The sequence below is a fragment of the Capra hircus genome, chromosome 27, assembly GCF_001704415.2.
Source record: "Capra hircus breed San Clemente chromosome 27, ASM170441v1, whole genome shotgun sequence".
Lineage (NCBI taxonomy): Eukaryota > Metazoa > Chordata > Mammalia > Artiodactyla > Bovidae > Capra > Capra hircus.
This window is the reverse complement of record NC_030834.1, coordinates 31628703-31656636: the sequence shown is the minus strand read 5'-3', so window position 1 is coordinate 31656636 and position 27934 is coordinate 31628703. Positions and strand designations below refer to the sequence as shown.

At 47.9% G+C, this 27934-nt stretch overlaps 1 protein-coding gene across 2 annotated transcripts; it reads right to left on the bottom strand.

Moving 5' to 3' along the window:
• On the bottom strand, window positions 916–27934 carry DCTD (dCMP deaminase). Of its 2 annotated transcripts, none has more exons than XM_005698704.3 (6): window positions 27855–27934; window positions 25157–25271; window positions 24680–24815; window positions 6167–6283; window positions 4727–4823; window positions 916–2166 (listed from the first exon to the last, which is right to left on the bottom strand). In XM_005698704.3, the coding sequence occupies exons 2-6, from the start codon at window positions 25262–25264 to the stop codon at window positions 2088–2090; spliced, it is 537 nt and encodes a 178-aa protein (XP_005698761.1). In that variant the 5' UTR covers window positions 25265–25271; window positions 27855–27934; the 3' UTR covers window positions 916–2087. The 2 variants fall into 2 exon arrangements, with proteins under 2 accessions (XP_005698761.1, XP_017897614.1); XM_018042125.1 differs by lacking the exon at window positions 27855–27934 and adding an exon at window positions 27253–27323.

The following is a 27934-nucleotide window of genomic DNA, read 5'->3' as shown; positions in this document are numbered from 1 at the left end:
GCGAGGATACTGGAGTGGGTTGCCATGCCCTCCTCCAGCGGATCCTCCCAACCCAGGGATCGAACCTGCGTCTCTTGCATCTCCTTGCACGGACAGGCGGGTTCTTTACCACTGGCGCCATCCTTGCCAAAAGGGCTCACAGCTCACTTACAGCAACATAAAAATCTTCACCTATATTGTCCATCTTTAACTATCTGTACTGACGTTTTTGTCTACCTACTTTTTGTTCTATGCATTTTACAGCGGGGGGCAGGGGTTGGAGGAGATAATAGAGGAAAAAAACTGAGGAGAGTAAAGGAGATTTAGAGAAAGAATGTGACAGGAGAGCAGCAGGAAAACCAGACTGGAGGCTGGAGGATGCTGGGAGGGAGGAGGGCCTGGACTGGTCAGGTTGCTGGGATGACCTGTCGGACAGCCACACCTGAGACGGGAGCAGGACGTGCTGGGGAGACAGAGGGGGAAGAGCGCCTTCCTGCGTGTCTCGTTTCTGATCCATGGAGACGCATCACCCATCAGCCCTGGGGAAGGCACACAGCATCGGTCCCTCAATCTGTTCTCTGAGCATTAAAGCACATGCAGTGTCTCTGAAAAAGGAAATGGCAACCCACTCCAGTATTCTTGCCTGGAGAATCCCAGGGTCAGAGAAGCAGGCTCCTCTGTCCATGGGGTCGCAAGAGTTGGACATGACTTAGGGACTAAACCACCACCACCACCTCCTGTGGGAGTTTTCTCCCAAGAGTTTCCTGGGGTTCAGATAACGCATTATGGTCAGGTTTTTATGTTGTTTGCCAGGTTATGCTAGATGGAAAATAAATAAATAAAAGAAAATACACGCAGCGTGCTTCACGGACAACCCGGAGACAACAGAAACAGTCGATCACATCATTATAATATAAAAATGAACATACCTCAGCATGGCAGATTCTAATACAATTTTAATAATGTTGGCAAGGAGCCAAATTACAAATGCCCCAGAATCTGGAGTCCAGAACCTCAGAGACAACATAAAAACTCATAAAAATAGGAGAGTCTTTTAAAACAGTCATAATCTTTAGGATAAAGAAACCATTTTCTCAACGAAGGTACTGAGCGCATTTAATAAGAATTAAATGAGATTAAAGACAAGGTGCACTGTGACCCATTCCCCAAATGGTGGTGATTAGGAAGGTGAGATTCATGTCGATGATGAAGGCAGGGCGCCAGGCATACATGGGAGCTCGCGTCACCAACAGACCTGGACGAAACGGAAACCTGCTCCCATTTCACTGATAGGTGAGAAGAGGACAGCCTTGGAAATGGACCCTGGTGGCACGTGGGTGGCAGGTGCATGCCTACCCACATAACCCACTGCCCAGCAGGGTGTGGACCTGGGCGAGGCAGGGAGACAGGCTGCCTCCTCCGGGAGCAACTGGTTACTCAGAGACGCTAAGGTAAGAGCTCTGATCCCCCACAAACCAAGAGTCAGAAGCTGGAACAACAGGGGTCCCCAGCCCCTAGAGGGACAGGGTGCCACCACCCCGGGGGTGGCAGAACCGCAGAAGTGGAGAAAGAACCCCCCGCCTCAGCGATGCTCATCACCCGTCAGGATGAATGTGCACTCCATGCAGGATTTCTGGGTGGGTGGGGGCGTCCCCTCAACTCTCCAGAGCAAATGCCTAAATGCTACTGTCCTATGGGTCTCTCTCTTCCCTCCGAGGCCAGATGTTCAGGCAGGGTGTCTGCTCATCCTGAAAGGAACACAACCGCAATTATTTGTTTGTTGCCAGCATGCGTGGTGTTGAAGAGTGGCTGTGAAACAGTGGATAACACACGGCTGACCCCCTTCTGCAGAGCCACCGGTGAACCAGGAGACCGGAGACCAGAGGGGGCGGCGCCTTTACTTTAAATCCTAAATCAAGAGTCTCAACAGATGCAGATTCCATGAGACTGGAGAGGGAATCGGGAAGACTTGAGGTTTTATATCCTTTAGATGTCGACTTTGGCCGTCCCAGCTATTAAAAGGTTATGTGTAACTTCAAGATGAGACGCATTAGCAGCTTCTTAGAAGAGGATAATCCCAATCTTCGGGAGATTTAATGAGATGGCACTCACTGCAGCTTCTGACTCGGTCTGCTGTTAATTGAATCAAAGTCAATGACAATCTGGCTGCACTTTGGTGTGAATTTCCTAAAAGCAAGAAACAAAACATAGAAAGACATTATCCAGTGAGGAGTTAGAGCCATTTGTTTACTTTGGCTTAACCTACATTTTCTGCAGGGAGGGGAAAAAAAAATTCCCTGGGATTCACTTCATATTTTGTCTCTATAGGAGCCAATTAGAGTGCACCATACCTAGAGAAACACGGACAGGAAAAGACTAAAGACAAAAAAGAGATGCATGGGGTGGCTTGGTTTGTGTGTTCGTCAGCTGGCTGAGTTCAGGAATTACTGGGGAATCAGAGGATTTCTAACAACTTAGCTGCCCGGCATGACATCCGATGACTAGTTTCCCTACCAGATTTATCTTATTGTTTAGGAAATTTCTGCAGCCAACCTGCAATCGCTCTAAAGCAAAAAAAAAAAAAAAAAAAAAGAGTACATTTTCTTTTGCTCTTGTGCATAGCCAGTCAGCCAGCTCTAACGAAGAGTCATTTTAAAAATCATGTTCTATAAATGCAGAAGTAAAATAAACTCAAGATTTTTTTTTCTCATTAATATATCTTCTCAAAAAGGTAAAAAGAACATACTTGAGAACTAAACATATTCTTAAAAAATCAGTAAACAGTAAATATATCTAATTATTGTTGTTTAGTCGCTAAGTCGTATCTGATTCTTTAGCAACCCCATGGACTATAGCCCGCCAGGCTCCTCTGTCCAAGGAATTCTCCAGGCAAGAATGCTGAAGAGGGTTGCCATTTTCTTCTCCAGGGGATGTTCTCAACCCAGGGATCAAACCTGTGTCTTCCGCGTTGGCAGGCAGATTCTCTGCTGTTGCTGCTGCTTATTTAGTTGCTTCAGTCATGTCCTACCCTGCGACCCCATGGACCATAGCCCACCAGGTTCCTCTGTCCATGGCATTCTCCAGGCAAGATACTGGAGTGGGCTGCCATGCCCTCCTCCAGGGGATCTTCCCAACCCGACAGACTCTTTCCTACTTGTAAATAATTTGTGTCTCATAAGGCACAATAGTCTAAGAGATTCATTACATATAACCTACATCCCTAAAGAGTCCAAAAGGTTAGCCATGTTACCAATTATAAGGACCCTAGTTGTGGACCACAGATACTATAAAGGAACATCTTTAAGAGGTTTTCAGTCTAAAAGAAGTTTCTAGCAGAAACCAAAGGTGGTCGGACTGACTTGCAAGTAACATGTATCTCCCAATATCTGCACAGCAAAGAAAAGCATACAAATTTCAACAACTTTAAATCCCAACTTAAACTATTCCTGTAAAAAGAATTCCCAGCGCTCCAACCTAGCAGGTTACTCGCACCTTAAATTTTTTTATGCCAGAGTTGTTATGTTACGTCTGCAAAATTTAGAAAGGTTTAATGTTAATATAATAAAACACGTGAATTTTAAAATTTGTCACTACCAGAATAATTACTGCAAGCCCTGGGAAGCCATTAACATTAAAGTGTAATCATTACACCGTCTTCCGATACTTCTGTCACTACCCATTAAAATCGACCCTGAGGATAATCTTTACAGCCGTAACTCATCATGTTTAAAAAGGTGCTTCCTGTATCCAGGCGAAACTCTAACCCCAAAAAGATACACATACCCCTATGTCCACAGCAGGACTATTCACAACAGGCAGCACATGGAAGCAGCCTAAATGTCCATCGACAGGTGAATGAATAGAGAAGATGGGATGGACATACACAGTGGAGTGCTGGTGCTGCTGCTAAGTCACTTCAGGCGTCTCCGACTCTGTGCGACCCCATAGACGGCAGCCCACCAGGCTCCCCCGTCCCTGGGATTCTCCAGGCAAGAACACTGGAGTGGGTTGCCATCTCCTTCTCCAGTGCATGAAAGTGAAAAGTGAAAGGAAGTTGCTCAGTCGTGTCTGATTCTTAGCGACCCCGTGGACTGCAGCCTACCAGGCTCCTCTGTCCATGGGATTTTCCAGGCAAGAGTACTAGAGTGGGGTGCCATCGCCTTCTCCAAATGGAGTACTACTCGGCCATAAAAAAGAATGAAATGATGCCACATGGATGCAACTAGAGATGATCAAACTATGTGAAGCAAGTCAGAAAAGAGAAAGACAAATACCACATGGTATCACTTATATGTGCAGCCTAAAATATGACCCAAATATCTATGAAAGAGAAACGGATTCACAAACATACAGAACAGTCTTGTGATTGCCAAGGGGGATGGCGCTGGGGAAAAGATGGAGTGGCAGTGTGGGGTTCGCAGATGTAAGCTTTCATATATGGAATGGATAAACAACAAGGTCCTACTGTGTAGCACAGAGAACCATAGTCAGTCTCCTATGATAAACCATAAGGGAATATTAAAAAAAAGAATGTGTGTGTGTGTATATATATAACTGAATCACTTTGCTGTACAGCAGAAATTAGCACAGCATTGCAAGTCAACTACGCGTCAATTATAAAAAATAAAAGAGGCCCCCAAGTGTGGCAGTCAGGCCTCCCAGGCAGAAATCAAACCGCAGACAAGGTCAAACATGCAGTCTTCCTCAGCCTTTCCCAGTGCCTTCTCCCCCAGCGTCCCTCACTCACCTGAAGGAGATCCCGGCCATTTCAAACATGAGCCTCGCAGCTGTTGTCTCATTGCTGTCGTGGTATTTATCAGACATGAAGATAACTTCTTTTATACCTTAAAAGGCAACGATGGAAGAAATCTCATTATGGGCATGCAGGGACACTGCAACAGGCACGCGGACAGGGGCCCTGGGCGAGTCTGACGAGTCACGCTTCCTGAGTGGACCGGCACACACCGTCCAGTTACTGACACCTGTGTCTGCTGCTGTCAAATACAGCAGCGGACGGATTATATGTCATCTGCCCTCCAGTCTTTATGGATTTTTTTTTAATAAATGCAAAGTGAAAACAGGTCAAATAGTCAAGCCTTGATCTGATTAACAAATTTTCTTTACTGCAGGCAATCGAATATTCTTTTTCTCACAAGGCAATGACTCCTTAACTCAAGAGGCTAGTGGGGATGGTAGAGAAGGCTGGCACAATCAAGAGATGAGGACCAGCGTGCTGCCAAGTAAGACTCTGTAGACCAGTTCAAGCCAGCAGACCAGGCCAAGACAAAGGGCCCATCTGGTTTCCTTCCCTGTCTCACCGGGCGGTTCGAGCACGAGGGCCAAGAGTCTGGACGGCACGTGACACGTCACCCACTCCTCCAGCAGCCTCGGAAGCTGCTCCTCCCGTGCACCCGCCGTCACCTCTGAGCTTGAGGATGGCGAGGAAAACTCGCAGAGGATGGTGCGCTGCCAGTGAGGTAGCCCACGACGTTTCTTAACGGAGACTCTCGATCCTGAATCCCCCAGACCCCTTCTGCTCAGAGATCCACGGGCTTGTGATAAACAGCCCCGTTAAAGCACACATCTGGCTAACATGATAAGTCTTTAAATCTCAAGCCGAGAGCTTTATGGAGATAAAGTGTAGCTGAATCTGAGATGTGACAGTTTGAAAAACGTGAAATATTCAGCACACAATGGTGCAGATTTGTGGTAAACCGTAACGTGAGAAAAACCTGAAGTCGGACCATTTGAGTCTTAACAACGTTTATATGTAGAAAGATGTTTACGTCCCAAGTACCTACCATATATTAGAGGCAAATTAAAATTTCACGGAGAGACTCCCAGCTGACCTTGTTTCTGACAGAAGTTCACTTCTCTCCCTCCCCCCTAATCTATGCACAATATGTCAGAAAATGATAACTTGACAGTAATTATATGCAACGCCTATGTTGTTTTTTGGCAGCTGCAGTTTAAGAAGTTGCAAACTAAATTAAAAACATGCTAAGAATCACAGAGGATGCAATTAGTCTTAGAATACCTGGCACAGTTCAAAAATAAAACGGGAAACACCTTGCAAAGTTGATGGTGCAATTAATTCAGATCTAAACAATAGCGGTTTAAGATCAAGCACATCTGCATTGAGCAGGCAGAGATGCAAATGCGACAAATGGGACGGCCCGGGACCTACCTGCCTGGATGATGAGCTTAGCACATTCGTTACACGGGAACAAGGCGACGTACATGGTACAGCCTTTCACGTCTGCTGAGTTTTTGTTCATAATGGCATTCAGCTCGGCATGGCACACTGTAGATTTGAAGGAAAAAGAAAAACGTAAGACTGCAAGCTCATGAAGAATTTGCTGATAGTGTTGAGGCATTCCGCTTGCCCCTCTGAAATCACACAGACGATAGACTCGATTTTTCAAAAATGGATTAGAGATGGAAAGTACTGAAAAACAAGCGCCGCCTGGACTGACGGGTTGGCGATGAGCAGCGAAACTGTTGATCGCAGCAGCCCTGGGCCTGTCGGAACCTAGAACAGCCAGGAGGGACCAAGGTCAAGTGTCCTCGCCCACCCCATGCAGAGCAAGAGCTCACGGCTCCATGAGACCCTGGGGATGGAACTGCCAGCACCATTTGTGTGTTGATAAACACACGTGGGGATATTTGCCGGAGCCATTAAAAGGGCAAAGAGCAATTTTAAGAGCAAAAGAATCAGGAAGTGAAGTTAAGCATTTCTGTCCCCAGGGATCTGCTGCTCCATATGGTTCTCAGTCCACACACCCCCAAGAAAAAGATCAGCGGATAACCACGAGTTTGTCACCCGAACAAAAAACATCCATCCACTTAATGACCATGGAAAGTTGAGTTCTTGCTATAAAGGTCAGTGACCCCGGTCAGTGATCTAAGGGCATCCCCAGGCTTGACTAAGTCCAGGGTTAAGGAGGCCCAGCCCTCTCCTGTTCTGCACCTGTTGCAGCCCACCCATCTTCCCAGCTACTTGGCGAACTGTTCCCATCACCTAACCCACAGGGCACTCCTGGGAAGGAGCTAGAGTCCTTCCCCACTGGGCTCTACGCCAGAATCCTCGACCTGCTCTGTCAGGCTGCTGTATTGCTTTCTAATAACATCACTTAAGTTTCTGGCTGCATTATCTAAAATTGTTCTCCTTGTGGTTGTGATGTGCAGACTTGTCTGCCCGGTTGGAATCCCCCAGGGAGGACACACCCACATCTGAACACTGATGGTCTGGGGTGTGGTCAGGGCTTTGGAATTTTTGAGATTCTCTCTGCAGACATGTTGAGGAAACACTGCCTTATAGAATCGTCTCATATCTGCAGGGGGACCCAACACATTCCAGGCACACCAGTGCTAGATAAATGTTTATTGAATGAATTACCATCTGGTCCTGGTCCAAATCATACAAAGTCCTAATTCTTAATATAGGGCCTTCCAAGGTCTCTCTCTCCGTCTCCAACTCATCCACCTTCTACCCTGAGCATCTTCTTCCAGGAGCACTGAGGCTGTAAAACTAAAAATGCTGCTTATCAACCGGTTCTACAAGATCAGGTCAGCAGCCGTGCACCCCGAAAGGAATTCAGGACACAGCACAGGCACAGGCACTCTGGGCTCTGGGAAAGCAGGCAGAACAGGCCCTTAGACAGTTGGAGACATCTTTCAGGAAAAAACCAGGTACCGATTCCAAGAACATATTTTGATGAACCTGAATTCATGAATCTTCCCATACTTTAGTTCAGTTCAGTTCAGTTCAGTCACTCAGTCATGTCCGACTCTTTGCAACCTCATGGACTGCAGCACAGCCAGGCCTCCCTGTCCATCAACAACTCCCGAGGCTTGCTCAAACTCATGTCCAATGAGTTGGTGATGCCATCCAACCATCTCATCCTCTGTCATCCCCTTCTCCTCCTGCCTTCAATCTTTCCCAGCATCGGGGTCCATTCCAATGAGTCAGCTCTTCGCATCAGTGGCCAAAGTATTGGAGTTCCAGCTTCAGCGTCAGCCCTTTCAATAAATATTCAGGACTTAAGAAAGCACTAAACTCATTAACTGAGATACCTGCTCCTCGCGACTGGCTTATACTGATGGCACAAACTCCTTAGCCAAAATCATGTATACCTCGCTATCTCTTCAGAGCCGCTCCTCTGACCTACCTGAGAGGCTGAATCCTGGGCTACAGTCCTTAGTAAAGCCCTGAATAAGCTCTGAATAAGAACTCTTAGGATCTCAGTTCTTCTCTCAGTCGAGAAGGCCTTAAAACAAGGGAGGCCTGAACTCATGGCGCTCATGTATTTGAGCCAGGGCATGCTCGATCAATGCACTTTTTTTTTAAATCAATGCACTTTTACTCTGGTTCGGACAAGACACAGATCCCGCTCCGCTTCCTCCCCAGGTCTCCAGTTTTGGGGGGACGTCCTATGTGTCCCTGCAAACTCCGCAGCAACTCTGCAATGCTGCAGGCAGAAAGCTGACCAAGGGCCTCTCCGGAGATGTTGAGGGGCGCTCATTTTAGCCTATGAATAACCACGATTTAGCCGCATATGGAAATGAACAGTCTCTGGCATCGTTAAGAAAATCTAAAGGGGGAAAAAAAAAACTGTGTTTCATCAGATCACAGCCAGTGAGAGAACAATCCTCGCTGACTGCAGAGGGACGGGAGCCGGCTCCCCGAGGCTCTGTGCTGTAAACCCCAGGGTGAGGGAATGCTCCGGGCCCTCAGGGCACTGGCCTGGGAGGGGCCCTGTAGCCTCATTTCCCTTCTGGGTGACCAAGATGTTCCCTAGCTGGTATTAACACTGCTCAGTGTTAAAAACAATTAGATGTAATTGTTTCTTTTACTTCCCCCTTGGGGGAAGAGCCCAGCCTTTCAGGTTCTCGATAACTCCCCCAGAGCCCAGTGTTATGCCATGCACATAATGGGTGTTAAATATTTACTGAATGAATAAAGGAGGGAATTCAGATTCCAATTATTGATGGGGACATTGGGGAAAACACAGAAGGTCCTCTTAAATTCAAATATCAAAAATATGCTTTCCCCTCTAATGACTGTTTTTTGATGGTGCTGGTATTAATATTCAGAACTGCAGTTTCTGAATCTGTTAGGAAACACTAGGATATGGTCTTCTTTTGCCTCTCTTAAAAACAGTCACATTGAAACTACCTTCCTCTAATTCATTGGAGGTAGTCTGGGGCAAAATTTAACATTATGTCTGGACTCATTAATGAAAATTATCACATGAAACAGATTCTCTTGGGTAGCATCCGACATCCCTGTATCAAGGGTAGTTTATAGAAGTAATACACAGGACTATAAAACAGACTTCCTGTCTCTTAACTACAAAAATCACAGAATGGAGAATACAGAGCTTCTTGTTAGAGAAACAAGAGGTCTCCCGGGCATTTAAGCAGTTGAGTGCTGGGCACAAGTCACAATCCACCATCCTGCATGTTCAAAACCAGACAAGACAAAAGCGAAACCCAGGCGTCCCACGCGCGCTTCGCTGCCCTTGCTAACCCAACCCGTGCACCCCTCCAAATCCAGAGGCATCCAACACCTGCCCCAGCCACCGAACTCTAACACCTGCTTCTCGAGCCTGCATCTGAGGGTTGAGGGGAGAAGCCCCCCATCCCCGCCCCTGGAAGCGCCTGACACTCAGGGGCCCCCCTGTGCTATCAGCCTGGGTCCCTGGGTCTGAAAGTCTCCCGGCCTGGCTGACCTTTTAGCTCCGCCACCTCCAGTCTCAGTGGCCCTGACCCTCGCTTCCCCTCCAAAACTGCCCTGGCAAAGTTAAGTAAGTTCCTAAAAACTGTTCTGGGTATAACCTTTATTTGCTGGATCGCCATGTAAAAAGTTTAAGAAACACTAGTTCATGGAAACCCGCTGACCTCTGTAACGTGCCAGTGCATGTACACAGCTCAGTTCAGTTGCTCAGTAGTGTCCGACTCTTTGTGACCCCATGGACTGCAGCACGCCAGGCTTCCCTGTCCATCACCAACTCCCAGAGCTTGCTCAAACTCATGTCCATTGAGTCGGTGATGCCATCCAACCAACTCATCCTCTGTCATCCCCTTCTCCCTGCTGCCTTCAATCTTTCCCAGCATCAGGGTCTTTTCAAATGAGTCAGTTCTTTGCATCAGGTGGCCAAAGTGATTGGAGTTTCAGCTTCAGCGTCAGTCCTTCCAAAGAATATTCAGGACTGATTTCCTTTAGGATTGACTGGTTTGATCTCTTTGCAGTCCAAGGGACCTGTATATAAACAACTATTTAAAAAAAAAAAAAAAACACCTAAGCCCTAGGGGGTAGCATCTGCCAATTTCTGTGGTAGAAATACTCCCCCGGGGCCAATTCCAAGCTCCCAAAGTGATTATCATTGCAGAGAGATGCATGGAGGAGGCTGCGCCCACACCCCGCCAGGCAGCCTCCTCCTTACCTAAATCCAGTCCCTTTCTGGCTTCAGTCTCTGGGTTCCCTGCTCTCCTGGCCCTAATTCTCGACCCCTCTCCCCCCACCAGCCCTCTCAGCATCACCAGACCCTGTCTCTGCCCTGCTCTCAGGCTTCTGGGCATTTCCCAAGGTGCAATCCTGCTCTTCGGTTTTCCTCCCACAATGGTCGACTTTGAGAATTCATCCATTCATAGATTCTCAGAGAGCAGATCTACTTGCAAAACCCTGAAATCTACATTTCTAACCCCAATTTCCCATATTCTCCGCAGGCTTCTTTGGGGGTTGGCGTGGGGGCGGGGGTTGAGTCCACTATGATAAACACTCTGCAGATATCTGATGACACTAAGTTAAACGATGCCTTTATCTTTTTTTTTTTTTTTTGAAGCTTCCCCGGTGGCTCAGAGGCTAAAGCGTCTGCCAGCAATGCAGGAGACCTGGGTTCGATCCCTGGGTCGGGAAGATCCCCTGGAGAAGGAAATGGCAGTCCACTCCAGTATTCTTGCCTGGAGAATGCCATGGATGGAGGAGCCTGGTGGGCTACAGTCCACAGGGTCGCAAAGAGTCAGACACGACTGAGCAACTTTCTTTCTTTATCTTTTTGAGTGTTAGCATTTCTATGATGTAGCTTAAGAAGAGCTTCAGCTGGAACTACAAACAGGCCTGAGCACAAAAACCAAGCAAGGAGGATGGTTCTGTTACTGATCTCAAGATGAGCCTGGTTTCCACATTCACTGCAGGAATCAGGACCGAGTATTCCAAAGAGACACAGTGTCTAGGAAGTATTCAGAAGACAGTTAAATTGTTACACACACACAAGACTCATTTTCTGTTTACCCAGAATTACTCACCTGTGGCTGAGCAAAAAGCAAAAGAAGTCTCCCAATACTACATGTATATTTGCTAAGCACAAAGAGGGACACAGAAGCCGTCACTAATTCTCAACACTGCTAAAAAGGAAAAGAATCAAATGCTGAAAATGTCAGATTGATGCTTCAAAAGTTCTTGATTGCTAGAAAGAGAACCTCTGTTTCAGGTAATTATAAGACAATTCATATGCTTTGGTCTTTTTTCTTTTATATTACTGACTGTCAGAATTCAGAACGCATTAACCTTGGCCCACTGAGAAGAGACTGTATAATTAGAAAACTGTATTTTTCAAATTCCCTCTTACTAGGGCTTGATTAATCCTTACTGTCTCGTGTAGGCGTTTCTCTGGAAGTTTGACAAATTAACAGGATATATTCCATCCTTCGTTAGATTTAAGGGACTCAACATTTTATAGATTTAACTTTCATCTCATTTGATGTAAGACTAATACAATATCTATTTTAGACAGTAACATTATTAAGGTTTACTTAAATAGGTTTAAAAAAAAAAAGAAGCCTCAGAATAAAGGCTAAACAACTGCTAATTGCTGTACAAATAATTTAATAATGTGATTCTAGCCCAAGCTGATCATCATGTGGCTGCTAGGACGTGAGGGGAGCTACCAGGTCCTGATATAATTTAGGGTCAGGAAAATGAAGTTTCTATTCCAGTTAAACTCTCCAGGTTATTTAAGATTCCTTCTCGTTAGTAGTATAGGATTTTACTTGAAGAAAATGACTTTCAAGGGCCTGAGGGCTATTCTGCCGAGGCTGACCTAGAAAGCAGGACAGGCTGGGAAGCAAGCAGTGTCGGGGCGAGTGAACAGTCCAGACGCAGGGCACCTGTTGAACTCAGCCTGGCCCGCCCTGCCTTCTGCCAGCACTCCCCAAGCTGCACTGGACAGGCCTTGGCGTCTCTGGGGACACTCCTGGGCCCCTGACTGATGGCCGTGACATTTCTTGGGGCAGTGAGGCCACCCAGGATTAACGTAGGGACACTCTGTCTCGCTGCCAAGACAGAGGGTCAGGACTCAGAGCCAAGAAGGGTGCGCTCGGGGCCGGAAATAGGTGGGAAGCTTCACCCTGCAATTAATAACTGACACAAAATGGGGTGCCGGAGTTCAAGGCTGATCCGTGCGTTAAAAAACAATAACTCAGTGTTAATTCTTTCAAGATACTCCACTCCTCTTCTAATGACAGAGCTTTCTGGCATTCCTTCTGGAAAGCAGGGTCTGTGTTTTCACTGCTGGAGTCATAGAGGGAAGCGAGCAGTTCACCTGGGTCCGTCTCTTGCCGCAGAAGCACCCGCTGACCCCCTTGGACACCTGATGGGGGGCTTCCGCTGAGGGGTGGACGTGTGTCCACTCCTCCAACAGATCCATGCAGGGGCTGCTTCCCTGCTTCAGGAGTTAAGACGGAATTTCCACTACCTGTTTCTTAATTATTGAAGGATATCCTGACAGGGCTTCATCCATCACCACCAGCCTCCAAAGGACCCGTCCTTCAAGTCAGTAATTGAACAGTAGGGGAGCCTGCAAGGTGAAGCCCTCCCTTGGACAGGTTCACACTGCTGTATTTAAAACGGAGTGCCCAAACATGAACCCTCCTCCCACCTCCCTCCCCATAATATCTCTCTGGAACGCATGTAAGAATTAAAGATTTTAAAATTTAAAAAAATAAATAAATAAATAAAACAGAAGAAAAAAATAATAATAATTAAAAAAAAATAAAAATAAAACGGAGTGCCAACAAGGACCTACTGGACAGCACAGGGAACTCTGCCCAATGCGATGTGCCAGCCTGGATGGGAGGGGAGTTTAGGGGAGAATGGATACATGTGTATGCATGGCTGAGTCCCTCCACGGTCCACCTGAGACCATCACAACATTGTTAATCGGCTATATTCCAATACAAAAGAAAAAGTAAAAAACAAAAACAAAAAGTGAATCCCTCCCTGCCTGACCACCCCCCAGCACCCCCACAAAGGTTATAAACTGTTCGTTATCCCCCAAATCCACAGCAAACATAGCTACAATTTGGCTCTCAGCATCACTCCTCATCACTCTTGTGTCTCATCTCGCGTCCGTGAAGTTCCCACATCTGCAAAGCAGCGACTGGATTTGTTACCAGAGTTTTAATGGACTGGAGGTTAAGGCGGATAGGGGAAAGGGAGGGCCAACTTAGAAACCCGCAGTTATATCGCTTCTTTAGAAGAAAGTGTTGGTCGCTCAGTCGTGTCCAACTCTGCGATCTCATGAAATACAGGAGCCCCCAGGCTCCTCTGTCCACGGAACTCTCCAAGCAAGAATATTGGAGTGGGTTGCCATTCCCTCCTCCAGGGGAATCTTCCCGATCCAGGGATTGAACCCAGGTCTCCTGCATTGCAGGCAGATTCTTTACCATCTGAGCCCCCTTCTCAGGGATTCTGCCCCCACCCCAACCTGCGAGTTCTGTGACCCTCTGCATCCCATGAAGCTTAGCCTCCTGGCCTTTGAAACTGAAAGAAAAGGACCTGCCTCTGAGACCGTCATGCATGTAATGTGTGCAGCCCCAAAGGTGGACTTAGTGAACGTCGGCGCCTGCTGACCCTCCTGAGACCCGTCGCTGCCCACCTGAGACCCTGTGGCCCCCAGCTGCTCAGCAGGGCGGGCAGGAGGGGAGACATCTCTTCCCCCTCCGTCCCCGGCCCTGGTCCCTGTCCCCTGCCCCCTTCCTCTTGCTGAAGCTGCTGGCGAGCAGCTCAGGGCACCCAGGGGAGCCATTTAGCCCCAGTGGTAGTGCTCAGGTCTAAAGAGACTTCTGACTGTGGTGTCTCCATTACTGACAACACAGCCCCCGGAACTCTAATTACACTGCCTCCCTGTGTGCTAAGGGCACACAATCAGGTCAGAGGGAGGAGGAGCTGGAAACGCTGCACTTCACCACGGGGTGAGCCGTGCCCAGCTCCCTTCTCACCGTGCACGTGCGATGCAGACTCGTCTGATGCTGAAAAGGTACCGAAGCAGCACAGAGAGAAGGGGGACGCGCATCACCATTAGACAGCGTTGTGATGCGAACAGTCAAGCTCCCCCGCTCCCCTCCAGGGTTAACAGCTTTTAAGGGTGAACTGGGACTGACCAGTGGGCACTGGACCAGGAGTCCGGATGTGGGTTCTAACCGACCCCAGCTCCATCAGGCATGCCTCCTCAGGTGACATGCTGATCCTGACTCAGCCGGAGGAAAGCGGGCTGAACTGATCATTCGAGGTTCCCGGGTGAGACCCAAGCTCCTGTCCCTGCCCCACACTTCCCGGGCAGCTCTCAGCCCCTCCCGACAACCACGCCTCTCCCTACTCCCCAGTATCCGTGCCACTCCCACGCCTCCTCCCTCCCCTTTCCCGCCGCGACCTCCCCTGTCCTTCACCGAAATAGGCAATTGATCACATTGCTGTTGCTCAGTCGCTCAATCGTGTCCGACTCTTTGTGACCCCATGGACTGCAGCACGCCAGGCTTCCCTGTCCTTCACTATCTCCTGGAGCTTGCTCAAACTCATGATCACTGAGTCAGTGATGCCATCCAACCATCTCATCCTCTTCCTTCCCCTTCTCCTCCCGTCTTCAGTCTTTCCCAGAATTGGGGTCTTTTCCAGTGACTCAACTCTTCACATCAAAGGTGGCCAAAGGATTGGAGCTTCAGCTTCAACATCAGTCCTTCCAGTGAATATTCAGGATTGATTTCCTTTAGGATGGACTGGTTTGATCTCTCTGCTGTCCAAGGCCTCTCAAGAGTCTTCTCCAACACCACAATTCAAAAGCATCGATTCTTCAGCACTCAGCCCTCTTTATAGTCCAACTCTCACATCCATACTTGACTGCTGGTAAAACCATATATCCTGGACTATATGGACCTTTGTTGGCAGCGTGATGTCTCTGCTTTTTAATACACTGTCTAGGTTAGTCATAGGTTTTCTTCCAAGGAGCAAGCATCTTTTAATTTCATGGCTGCAGTCACTGTCTACAGTGATTTTGGAGCCCAGGAAAATCACATTCCCACCTGTAACTCCAGGAACTGAAGGGCGGCTGTCACAGGCTCTATCCTCACACAACATCCTCCCCCATCACTAAGCGATGAGCTTGGGGACCAGCCCTCTCACATCCCTCATCAATCTCTCTCTCTCTCCTGGAGTATTCCTATCTGCAAGCAACTATGTGCTGCAAAAACAGACAGACACCAGACCCTCCCCTTGGTCAGACAACATAAACCTCTCCCTTGCCATGCCCCAGCCCCCCAGCTGGCTGTCATCCTGCTCTCTTCCCAGACATCTCAAAACCGGATCTCCATCCGCTCTGCCCACTGACTCACCTGGTGTGTGCCCTCCACCTGCTCCAGTGTACCTTCAGCCCTCCCTGCTGCCCGGAGCTACTCTCTGCAGTGTGGGCATGACCCCGTGGTGCTGAACCGCATGGGCATTTTCCCACCTCCCTGGACCTCTCGGCAGCCTTTGGTGTGGCTGCCCCTCGCTCCTTCTGGAAACACTGCTCTGTGAGCTCCCTAACGTCACAGGCCTTCCCTGCAGCCCCTTCCGCTTCCATCAGCCTCAGCACCTGTGGCTCCCAGGGACACAGCCAGGGCCCGGCCTCTGCGTGCTCTCCGTGCATCACCTCACCCATCCCCATGAAGTCACCCCAGGCCAACAGGCCACGCGGACATCACCCTCTGCTCTCACACCCAGCCTACAGACCTCACACCCTCTCGGGGAGCTCCCACAGACGCCTCCAACCTCACGGCTCCAGATTTCCCTTGCTCTGACCCCAGACCTAGGTCCTGGGACCAGAGCTCTTCCCATCCCCCAGCACCAGCCCACCACCCCATCCTTACCTGATGGGGCCCAATGAATCCTTCAGATCTCCAGGTAACGCTCACTTCCTCAAAAAGAACACTCAGCAACATCTGCTATCCCAGATTTCCCTCGCTCTGACCCCAGACCTAGATCCTGGGACCAGAGCTCTTCCTATCCCCCAGCACCAGCCCACCACCCCATCCTTACCTGATGGGGCCCAATGAATCCTTCAGATCTCCAGGTAACGCTCACTTCCTCAAAAAGAACCCTCAGCAACATCTGTTCATCCCAGTCCCACCCACCTGCTCTACTACTGGTCCGCAAGCTCCTTGAGCACAGAGACCAGAGCCACTGTTTACTGCTGCTGAGTGCCCAGCACAGAATATGTATCATGGATTTCCCGTAAGTATCTGCTGAGTAAATGAATAACTATAGGTGAACATACATGGGAAGACATCACGTATTATAAAATACAGTTACAACTTTTAAAAAAGTAAGCAAGAAGCCTCAAGGACTCAGCAACAGACCACTCAAAGTGATACAAGACTAGAGGGCTCATTAGTACTTATTTCAACTTCTAAAAAGTTATAATTCACTTGCAGAAGGAAAAAGGACACGGAGGAATTCTGCTTCTTTTTCCCACCTAAACTCAAAATTAATGGCATTTTGAACAAAGTCTTTTAATTGCAGAATTTAAAAATTCATGCTCGGTTATCTTATTCAATATTTTAAAGTTACTGTGGCATCTATCATTTGAAAGAAGCACAGAGATGAAATTTTACACCTCCACTAACTGGCCAGGACCTGTGCATCAGATGGTTAGACGACATGAGCAGGGAGAAGACGGGCACGTTCTAACCCCCAAATTCTCCAGTTATCATGGGATTTCCTGAAGCCGGGCCAGTATCCGTGTTTCCATAACCACCACCAGATGGACTGACTCACAGGACTCCCCCGTTCCTTCTTTCTCTTTGGTCTTAGAATCACCTCTTGACTAAGCATGTCTCCTCTCTTCATATATTTTCTTGTATTTATAGATGGGCTGGAGTAGGAAATGGCAACCCACTCCAGTGTTCTTGCCTGGAGAATTCCATGGACAGAGGAGCCTGGCAGGCTACAGTCCATGGGGTCACAAAGAGCTGGACATGACTGTGCGACTCAAGCACGCACACCCACGTGGGGTCTTCTTCATTGCTGTCTGCCAACCTTTTTTTCATCTGTTTGTGGATGAAACACTCTTTAACTGTCCCCTCCTGCCTGTGTGTGCCATCTCCATCTGGTTTCTGCATCTCAGAACTGGAGCAGACTTGAATCGCTGGAAGGAGGGGAAGGTATAAAGCCTGTTCTCTATTCATTTGTCCACACGCACAGATGCGTATTCCTTCTGTGTTGCTGCCATCAGCAGCCGTTTGCTGTAGCTCTCACCCCAGATGCTTCCAGAATGCCTTAAAAAAAAAAACCCTAAGCAGAGAAACTGCACCCTGATTGAATACAATCAAAGCTAGATTGTTTAATTTTTCTGGAGAAGTCTAGAACTGGCGGAGTGCTCAGTAATTGCTTATTTCATAAAGATATTGGGACATGAAAGTCAAGTTGTATATCTAACAGCCCACAATCCCTGGGTTCACACACACCACACCCGGAGCCCAGGCTCTGGACAGTCAGTCTAGGAGGATTCTCTCGTTTGAACCTGATAATTGTCATCTTAAGCGCTGTGCAGCTTTTCTTAGCCAGTATGCATATTAAAGGTTTGCACAGTCCTATGCAAATATAAAACAATAGTCCCTTAAGAAGCAGAAGCAAAAAACAATATAAATATTCGCAAAAATCTCTAGGAACCAAATTTTGGTGTGCATTTCTGGCAGAAAATATGTATCAGTGACAGCATTAACACAGGTTATGAAAGATGGAGTCTTGATGGAAAAAAAACTCAAAACAAACCCTTAACAATTCAGGCCAGTTTCAGAACAGATCAAACAAAATCAGCATAACTGACACAGAATAGATCGATAAAGACCCCAAGGTTCATCGGAGTCAGCTGCTCCCTGTCAGCACACTGCCTGGTCACACAGAGTTTCTAAGCAAAAGCTCATCAGTGTAGAGAATTGAAGAAGTTATATTTATCATTCAGATAATTAATGGGCTGGCACACTTGACACAACCTGAACGAGGCTGAATGTGGCCCTGAAGTTTTATAGAGGCTATTAATCTCTCAGCAAACCTTTTATTTAGAGAGAGTGCAAACTTTAGCCTGCTTCCTGGTCATCAATTTGGAAATCACTAACCTTGAATTATTTTAAGTTTTATTATAAACTTCCATGAAGTAAACAGACTCTTTATAACCGAAGGCCAATATGTGTATTTTCATGGGTAGGTTTGATCTCCTAGATGAGCATTTGAGCTGTTCCTACATCGCCTCCACAGAGCCAGGTATTAGTATACATTGTTACTATATATCCTTTCTAGACACTCATGGTGAAATAGTAATCTCCTGCACTTTGAAAATAATTAGCCCTGAATTATAGATTAAAATGTATAGGTAATGAGACTTCCCTGGCAGTCCCCTGGTTTAGACTTAGCCTACCACTGCTTGGAGTGCAGGTTCAACCCCTCGTGGAGAAGCTAAGATCTCACAGAAACCATAAAAACAGAAGCACTATTGTAACAAATTGTATGCAACAAATTCAATAAAGACTTTAAAAATGGTCCACATCAAAAAACTTTTAAAAAAGTGTACAGATAAAAGTCAAATAAATGAATAAAATCAAGATTTGTTCTTTCCTAAGGACATTTTATAAATGTTTATAAACATTTATACCTGAAAATGAAATACACTTATGTTAAGCTGGTTAAATTTCAGGGGGAGCCTCATACATAAGCCATTGTGTTTCCCTAAGACTGTACATGGTTGAAACCCAAGTTTGCCCCTCTTTTCGTAAGAACGATCTCCTTTACTTCTTTACTGTAAACTTGCTTCAAGGTTTTCCATTGATTACACTAGTTATTTTGTACAAAGTCCCTAATTAGACCCACTGTCAGGATACGAGTGCCGGATGGCCAGGGCCAGGGGTTGGGGGGTTGGGGGCTGCCACCAGTGAAATTAGAATTCTGCAGGAAAAGAAACAGCAAGTCATCAAATCCACGGATCTGCCTAACAGAACCAGAGGGCATTCAATTTCAACCAGCTGAGGGAACAAATTTGATCTTAATTACTAAGAAGCTCCTACAAGATGTGAGGAAGCCACAGCTTAAGAAGGATCAGCCTCCTAAGTTCTTGATAAATTAGTTTCTCAAGACTAACCTTTTGGATGCCAAAGAAATATATCACGTGCGTGGCAGTCAGGAAAATGTCAGTGTTCAAGGGGGTAAGGTAAACGGCTAAGGAAATCACGAAAATGACATCTATGCATGCTTAACAATATGCTAAATCTGAAAAATAAAGATTACATTTAAATATAAAATTGAAAGAAGAACTGCCACATACTGGCAAAACTGTTTCAAGCTGCCATGTTCAACTCTTGCCTTAATTAATTCCAGCACTTTCCTTCTCAGTATTATACCCTTTTTAGAGTTTTTCTGCAGAAATACAAACTGACTCTAGAAAAAGTCCCACATTGCCATGTCTAGCTGATGCATCAGAGAACAGGGCTACCCACCCTCTTGGGACATCAAGACTATGGTCCCTTCCATGATGAAAAGGGCAAAGCAACAGGCAAAGCAATCCTGGCTTCGTGACTGACCGGGATGGGAAGAGGAGGCCAAGCAAAGACATGTGCTTCCCCACGAATCCCTTCTCCAGTGGGAACCAGCATGGCAAGAAAACCCAGGCAAGCTCATGTGCATGAGGAGCTCCTTTACAAACATGGAGTTTAACAACGGCTCCTAAGAAAGAAAGAAAGAAGTTGATTTCATGCCAACACTCGGTCTGTAAACCATGTCATCAAAATCCTTATGAAAACCCACGGAAAGAGCGATCTCTGCATTACCACAAGTATTTCACCTCCATTTTATAAAACTGGTGTTTTGATTAAATGTGCTTCACTCTGATAAATTCCACAAAGAGAAACGAATGGAAAATGTCAGCTGAATTCTTCATCCTGGGGTTAGCAACCACCCCCCCATGAAAATCAAAGCCTTCCAAAGGTTTTTACCTGGTAAATTAGATGAATCTGCTCCTTCCTGGGGTTTTTTTTTTTTTTTTCATTGTCATTCATGTGAAAAGGTGTCCCTATAATAATGCTGATTTCTTCCTGACACTGTTAACTGACATCACACTATCTTTTGGATTTTTCGGGAAAGAGATGAGATAAAAGGCAGTTTCCTTGGCAGGGGGAATTTTCATTTTCCATATTAATACTACATTATCCTCAAATTGTTTCCTGAAGTTTTGATCCTAAGCCTGGAAGAACAGAAACACCCTTTAAAAATGCCTCTCCAGAGACCTGGCCCAGAAGAAGCCCTGTCTTCCTATTCTGACACACATATTCTGTGCTTACCTCCTGTCCACAAAGTGTCAGTCAAGACTGGTGACTTCCAAATTCACAGCATTAATAAGGAGAATTACGAAGTTGTATAATTTACTGGTAAACTTAAACTTACACAATTCCCAAGCTCCCCTTTGCAGTAATGTGAAGGCACCCAGGTGTATATGGCTTCCTACCCCGTCCTAGATACAGGCCACCAACCACCTGAGCATTCCACCTCTGGCAGGTCATTTCATGGAAATCTCTATTTGTTCAAGTGCATAGTGAGAAGATGAAAATGGGAGGCCCGCTGTGCCTCGATCCACCCATTTCGGCAAAGCTGAACTCCTGCGCCTCCCTGCAGGAAACACAGAGCACCAGCCCCAGCATTAGATGATGTCACCCGCCTGTGTGGCATTGTATTAGTTACTTAACGTTTCTGGGCCTGCAGATTCCTAACCATAAATGATGTGGGCAGCTTAGCCCCTGTGGGCATGAACCCCAAGGCACCAGGGGTTCTTCCAGGGGTACAGGACCACAGGCTGGCAAACAGACATCCAGCACTTACCTACACTTTTTCCAAACATGTACAAATGCTGTTCAGTAATGTTCAGATTAATGCAAAGTATTACTGATAAACAACTCTTTGTCATCATGGATTTTCCGACTCAAGAGATACTACGAAAAAGTATGACCTCACTTATATATGGAATCGAAAAAATAAAAACAAGGTCACAGGTACACAGAACAGATGGATGGTTGCCAGAGGCGGGAGGTGGGGCAGAGAAACAGGCAAAGGGGGTCAAAGGTACAAACTTTCAGTTACAAAATAAGTCCCGAGACTGTGATGTACAGCATGGTGACTGCAGTTAATACTACTGTACTGCACACTTGAAAGTCGCTAGGAGAGTAGATCTTATAAGTCCTCATCATAAGAAAAAACAATTTTCTGTAAACATTATCAAATATCGGTATGTATGAATCACCATGTCATATACTTGCAACTAACCTAAGTGTGTATGTCAATTATACCTCAACTTTTTAAAAAAGATCCTAATAGTTTAACTAGCATTATATAGGGGTCTTGGAAGTTTGGTTTTTTTTTTTTTTTTACATTTAAAAGCAGGTCCCATATAATCAGTTGTTGTCCTTCAGTTGCTGAGTCGTGTCTGACTCTTTGTGAGCCCGTGGACTGCAGCATGCCAGGCCCCTCTGCCCTTCACTACGTAATCAGAAGAACTAGGAAATCAGTGGTCTAGAATCTAGATCATCTCTACAGCTCCTTTATAGGGATGGACACATCGTCTATCCTTCCTGAAATAGCAGTCCACCAGGTTAATCCCACACAGTTTCAGACATTGTCATTTATTTTGTCATTAATTTTTTAAAATCATAAAATGGAAAAAAAAAATCTGCAGTTTAGTCAGTTATCACCAAACATTTCTATTACATCCAAGGCTACCTAAACTTTTACTTCTCTGTGGCCTGAAAACCCTGAAAAAGACGGGAACTGAGTGTATGGTTTCCAGCCAGTCACAGTTATTTAGACTTAAAGTCCATCTCCGCCTGTATTATGATGTAGTAATACTAAATGCCTCTTAAAAACCATTAAATACCTTCTCTGACTTTTATGGTACATCGAATTACAAGCTCACTCTTCTGAAAGAAAACAGTCTACATTCTAACACAGCTCCATGTAAAAATGAATAATTGATAAGTAAGGGGCAAAGTGCTTAGAAAACCTAGAGGTATCACATGAATAGTAAAAAATAATGCAGACAGACAACTGGTGCTGTGAAACTCAGCAAGCATTCAATAAAAAGCAATCACAGAAGCTGGACAAATGCCTGTATGGGTTCTCTTTCTTTCCAATTCCTCCTGGAAAGGAGCTCTGAACTTGGACAAAAGGAGAGTGTCTCAGAACAAACACAATCAGCTACTGGAGAGGTTCTGGAAGTGGGGAGTTGGGGACAGGGGGCGGTAAGTGTGTTACAAAGACTTGGGCTTTCTAGGTCACTGCCAGAAATGTGCCTGGGGCTCCCGGTGATTGAAGGAGGCACAGGTCCCACTGGGAGTAACCCATGAGGTTATTCATAGTTTAACTAGCATTATAAACGGGTCTTGGAAGTTTTTTTGACATTTAAAAGAGGGTCCCATATAATCAGTTGTTGTCCTTCAGTTGCTGAGTCCTGTCTGACTCTTTGTGAGCCCATGGACTGCAGCATGCCAGGCCCCTCTGCCCTTCACTACATAATCAGAAGAACTAGGAAATCAGTGGTCTAGAATCAAGATCATCTCTACAGCTCCTTTATAGGGATGGACACATCGTCTTTCCTTCCTGAAATAGCAGTCTGTCCACCAAGTCAAGCCCACACAATTCCAGACACTGTCACTTAACTTTGTCATTAATTGTTTTAAGTCATAAAATGAAAAAAGAATCTGCATTTTAGGAAGTAACTGAGCTTACTATGAGTAAGCTGAGCTCATGAGTAACTGAGCTCAGTAACCCATGAGGAGCCCTCTACACCCAGGCGACCACTGGCATCTCTTTGTGTAACCAGCCTCAGCACCAGAGACACCTCCCAAGAATCCCTCTATCAGGAATTCAGCACTGTCCCGACTCAGTGAATAAGGGCTGGGGTACTCACACCCTTCAGTGCAGACTCTGAATTCACTGACTCATTTCTCCGATCTTTATATGGGACCTTGGACTGTCCCATGAGAAATCACCTTTGCATGTGCCTACAAACAACGAACCATTTCCCTTCTTTCTTATTGAAAGCACACAGAATCACAAGCAAGAAGACCAAGAGTTTCTAAAACATGTAGGTCCATCTTTCCCGCACTTCACTCTTCTCAGCTGAGGCGGAAAAGGCAGTTTTACCCTTTTCCCTGGGACCCTGCCCTTTCTACTCCTCCAGAGGGGTGGGAGTGAAATGAACTAACCCGACTATGAAACCCCCTGCAGCACCAAACTGTGTCTGATTCCCTGAGAACCCAGAGTGCTCCGTAGTTCTCCCCAGTCTCATTCCTCAATTCCTTCTCCACCTCCGGGCACGTTTTTCTTCTTGCCCTGAAACAGCTTAGACGAAAGTTATGGGGCGTATTTAACATGATTAAGGTCCAGGAATGTTAGTAAAAAATACGTGAAGTCAGCTAAATGGAGACTTGGAGCTCTTCGTGAGGGAAAACTCCAGAGGAAAACCTCACAGGCAAGAGCCAACTTTAACAGAAAGGGCTCACATCACACCTGAACTCACTGCCTCCCCGCACTCGTTTCCCGCAAGCACATCTTTCCCATTTGGGTGGCCCCCATCTACGTGACTCCCAGCAGAGGCGATCTATTCATAAACACAGGTCCACACCTTAAAAGAAATTCAGCAGCATATGAAGCCCAAGGCACCTCTTCCCAGCATTAGCTTCATATTCTCCAAGGAATTCAAGGAAGAAAAGGATGCTTGCTGGGCCCTCCCAGCTTATCTCTGAAGGGAGTCTCCCTGGGGCTCAGATGGGCCACAAGCATCCTTCCCCAATTTAACGATAAAAACCAGAGACAGCCAGGCCCAGGGTCGGCTCCACACATCTGGCTTGTGGTCTGACCCCCGTCCACCCTGGCAGTGCAGCGCCCCAGAGAACAGGAGGAAGTGACAGCGTCATCCCTCGCCCAACTCCCAGCTCACAGTTTGTGTCCTGCCCCCCAGAGGTGAGCCTGAGCCAGAGGTCCTCGGTAGGTGGAAATACATGCCGCTCCTCATCAGAGCGAAGCCCAGGATGGTACTTGGTTAACTGGCTCCATTCATGAGTCGCCAAGACACAAAAGGCAGGGGCCACCGTGCCCACTTCACAGTCACCGCCCCAGGGCTGCAGCACTCTGCAGAGACGCCTGCCACCTGCAACGCTGCCCAGCCCAGCCACTGCCCCACCTCCACTCTCTTTGGAATTTAAGGGAAGGGGGGTGGGAAGCTGGGCTAGTTTAACAGTATTTGTTTTCTTAACTGGAAAGGAAGACGATGCTTTCTGGCCATCCCTGGTATGTAAGCCCTCACTGAGGCCATGCCACGAGCAGGACAGAACACACAACGTGCCCTACCGTAAGGGTACTTGGTATCCAGGATGTTCTCCGCTGTCCTCCTCCAAGGCAAGAGGTCATCGCTGCACCCATTTGGCATCCCATTGTACCCGATGCCCACGATTTTATTTTCTGCATTCACGATGCAGGCACCGACCTGCGGGGAAACATGCCCAAAGGCTTGATGACTTCGAGGGGCTGGTCTGCCACTGCAGAGGCAGCAAATGAGACCAGAGGCCTGCGGAGCTCCAGAACGGGCAGGCCAAGAGCTCTGTCTCCTTGGGGTACGAGAGACAGTGAACAGGGGTGTGTGACAATTTACTCTCTCACAGGAAAATGTGAGCAGGCAGGAATGCTGAGCAAAAGGCAGTAGATTCACTCTGCTTTTCTAAGTTGGCAGGGGTCCCCGAAGCCTCTTCCTTTTGTAATTTGCTCACTTGTGGGCATCTCTGTGTCTGTCTGCCAGTGTCCACACATTCTCCTGCAGAACTCGCTTACCTGGGAATTTGGATCTTTGCTCCTCTGTGCTGATAAGAAGGCTACCGCCATGAAATACTCAGGCCATTCGAGATAGTCATCACGTTTTCTGCAGGGAACTTCGCTCATGCTGGGTCTAGAAGGCAAACACACAACAAAACAGCAGTCGACAAACACATTTTGGTCAGTCTGCTTTCCAATTCGACCCAAGCACACGTCAGCTTTGGCTCTCCAAACTTAAAACAATTTCTATTGACATTTATCAATCAGACATCACAGCACATTAACCCTGGACATTCTGTGGTCTTAAGAAAAAAAAAATTAAGTTAACTATTTCAAAAGTTTGCCTGTGCAGCTGCACCTTCCCAAATATTGTATCTATTTACTACTTTCTCATAGGATTTTTTTTTGGCAAGTTACTACACATGCCTGAACTACAAATCATTCTCATCTTTCACCTCTCTCCGTTATCAAAGGATGTCAGCACAAGAGGGCAGGGGAAAAGAGAACATTTTTTGACCATCTAATCTACCCTGCGCATGTGCATGCTAAGTCACTCCAGTTGCGCCCAACTCTTTGTGACTCTATGGACTGTAACCCACCAGGCTCCTCTGTCCACGGGGATTCTCTAGGCAAGGACACTGGAGTGGGTTATCGTTTCCTTCTCCAGGGGATCTTCCCCACTCAGGGATCGAACCCATGTCTCTTATGTCTCCAGCACTGGCGGGCACATTTCTTACCAATAGGGCCACCCAGGAAGCCGGATCTACCGAGTACAACCTATTTCAGATACTCTTAAAGGTTGTACATATCAACTCAATGAAGGCTCCTTCTGAATTAAGTTAACTCACACCCCTCTTACAGAGACTCAAAGAACTTACATAACTCGCCCTAAATCAGGTGGGATTACTATCCATGCCAGAAGGATTCCATATGACTCCATCCTAGCTGTGATATTCCTGGATCCCTATCCTTTCCCTTCCCTTAGTTTCCCCAGATGGGACAGAAATTATCCACCCTGAGTAGTGACTCAAAGGAAGAGAAACTATTTAGACTCTTGCTATGATTCTGGCAAGATTTCAGTAACATTGGGCTACACTCAGGAAAAGAAACTGTCTCCACAACGGGGACAGAGCCCCTAAAGTGGGCTAAAACTGCCAGTAAGGGGGAGGGTCCCTTTCAAGGGAGAGGAAAACAAGAGCAAAAAAGCAGAGCAACACAGGAACCGACTTCAGTGAGTCTGGAGAAAGCCTAGGCATCCTGGCTTAAGAAAGGTGAGCATTTCCCCGCAGCTCCGCTTCGGGATCCAGCTGTGACGCTTACAGCTAGGAGCAGCGCCAGAGGGTGCCTACGACTGGGTACCATCCACTGGGAACCATCCGATTTGTTGTTGTTTAGTCGCCAGTCGCTCAGTCACCTCCCACTCTTTGCAACCTCGTGGGCTGCAGGGCTCCAGGCTCCTCTGTCCATGGGATTTCCCAGGCAAGAATACTGGAGCGGCTTGCCATTTCCTTCTCCAGAGGATCTTCCCTACCCAGGGATCGAACCCGTGTCTCCTGCATTGGCAGGGGGACTCTTTACCACTGAGCCACCGGAGATGTCCCCGAACTCGTTCATTCAAAGTTTAAAGGTTAGCACCCAAACTCGCTGCGGGGGCCCCGGAATGAGTGCTTGCCAAACAAGAAGGCGAAGACGGGAAGGAGAGGGGAACTTAATACCCCGGTTTGGTCTAGCGCTCGCCGCCGGTTTAGAAGCACAAGAGGACCACAGGTCCGTGGAGATGCCGCTGGCCAACCGGCAGGGTCACAACCCGCCCTCCTCCCGCCCGGATCCCGGGCCGGAGCCCGCCGCCCCGCTGCCGACGTGGCCGCTGGAAGTGACTTCCAGAGCCCCCGCCCCGGGGCCCCGGCGCGCGCCCTCGGCTCCCGCAGCGGGGAGAAGGCGTCTCGGAGGCCGCGGGGCCCGCCGCGAAAAGCACCGAGCGCCGCCGACCCCGCACGCGTTCCCCCGGCAGCAGATATAACCGGGAGGGGGAGTCCCCGGGGCTCCGCGCGCCCGGGCCGCGCCACGTGGCCCGCACCGCCGCCCCCGCGCCCCCTCCGGCCCCTGCCGGCGACCTGCAGGCCAGCGCCAGTCCCCGCCGTCCCGCCGCCGCTGCCTTCCCGCCGCGCGCCCGGGGAGGAAGTCGGCCGAGGGGGCGGGCCCGCCGCGCGGCCGGAAGGCGGCGGAGGCCCGGGCGGGCGCGCGGCCGGGGAGGGGTCCCGGGGGGGGGTCGCGGGCGCCTCCCCATCCCGGCACGCTGGGAGCCCGGCCAGCCCACCCGAAGGTCCGGCCGGCGGCCTCTGGGCCCTGCGCGGAAACGACTCCTCCCGGGGCCCCTGTCCCCACTTTGTTGTGGGGGGTGTGGTTTGGGGTTCGCCGTGACTTTCATCGGGTGGCTGCGACCTGCGCGGTCGCCCAGCCGCCCTGGGTCCTCCCGAGGGACCACCGGCAGCCGCTCCCCGCCGGGCTCCGACTTCGAGACAATCGCTGCTTTTTTTCAGAACTCTGGATCTGAGGGTAGTTTTTGTTGTTGATGGTGCAGGTTTGGGGTGTTTCTCCACCACCACCACCGCTTGGGTCTACGGTCAGCTACTTAAAGCTCTCGCTATAAAGCAATGTGATAGATAGATAGAAACTATGGGAGTAAAAAGCCCGAAAGAGTCCATAGCAATCAAACCGAAAGGGGCAGGAAGGAAGAACTGGTTTTGGCCTCTGGAGTGGGCCTCCCGTGTCGCAGTAGCAGCTTCGGTTTCTGGC

Coding starts and splice junctions, on each gene's coding strand:
- DCTD (XM_005698704.3), bottom strand. CDS start 25,264: ATGAGCGAAGTTCCCTGCAGAAAACGTGATGACTATCTCGAATGGCCT. Junction 24,816..25,156: donor GCAAAGATCCAAATTCCCAG/GTAAGCGAGTTC, acceptor GTTTCCCCGCAG/GTCGGTGCCTGCATCGTGAA. Junction 4,824..6,166: donor TAAGCTCATCATCCAGGCAG/GTAGGTCCCGGG, acceptor TTGCCTTTTAAG/GTATAAAAGAAGTTATCTTC.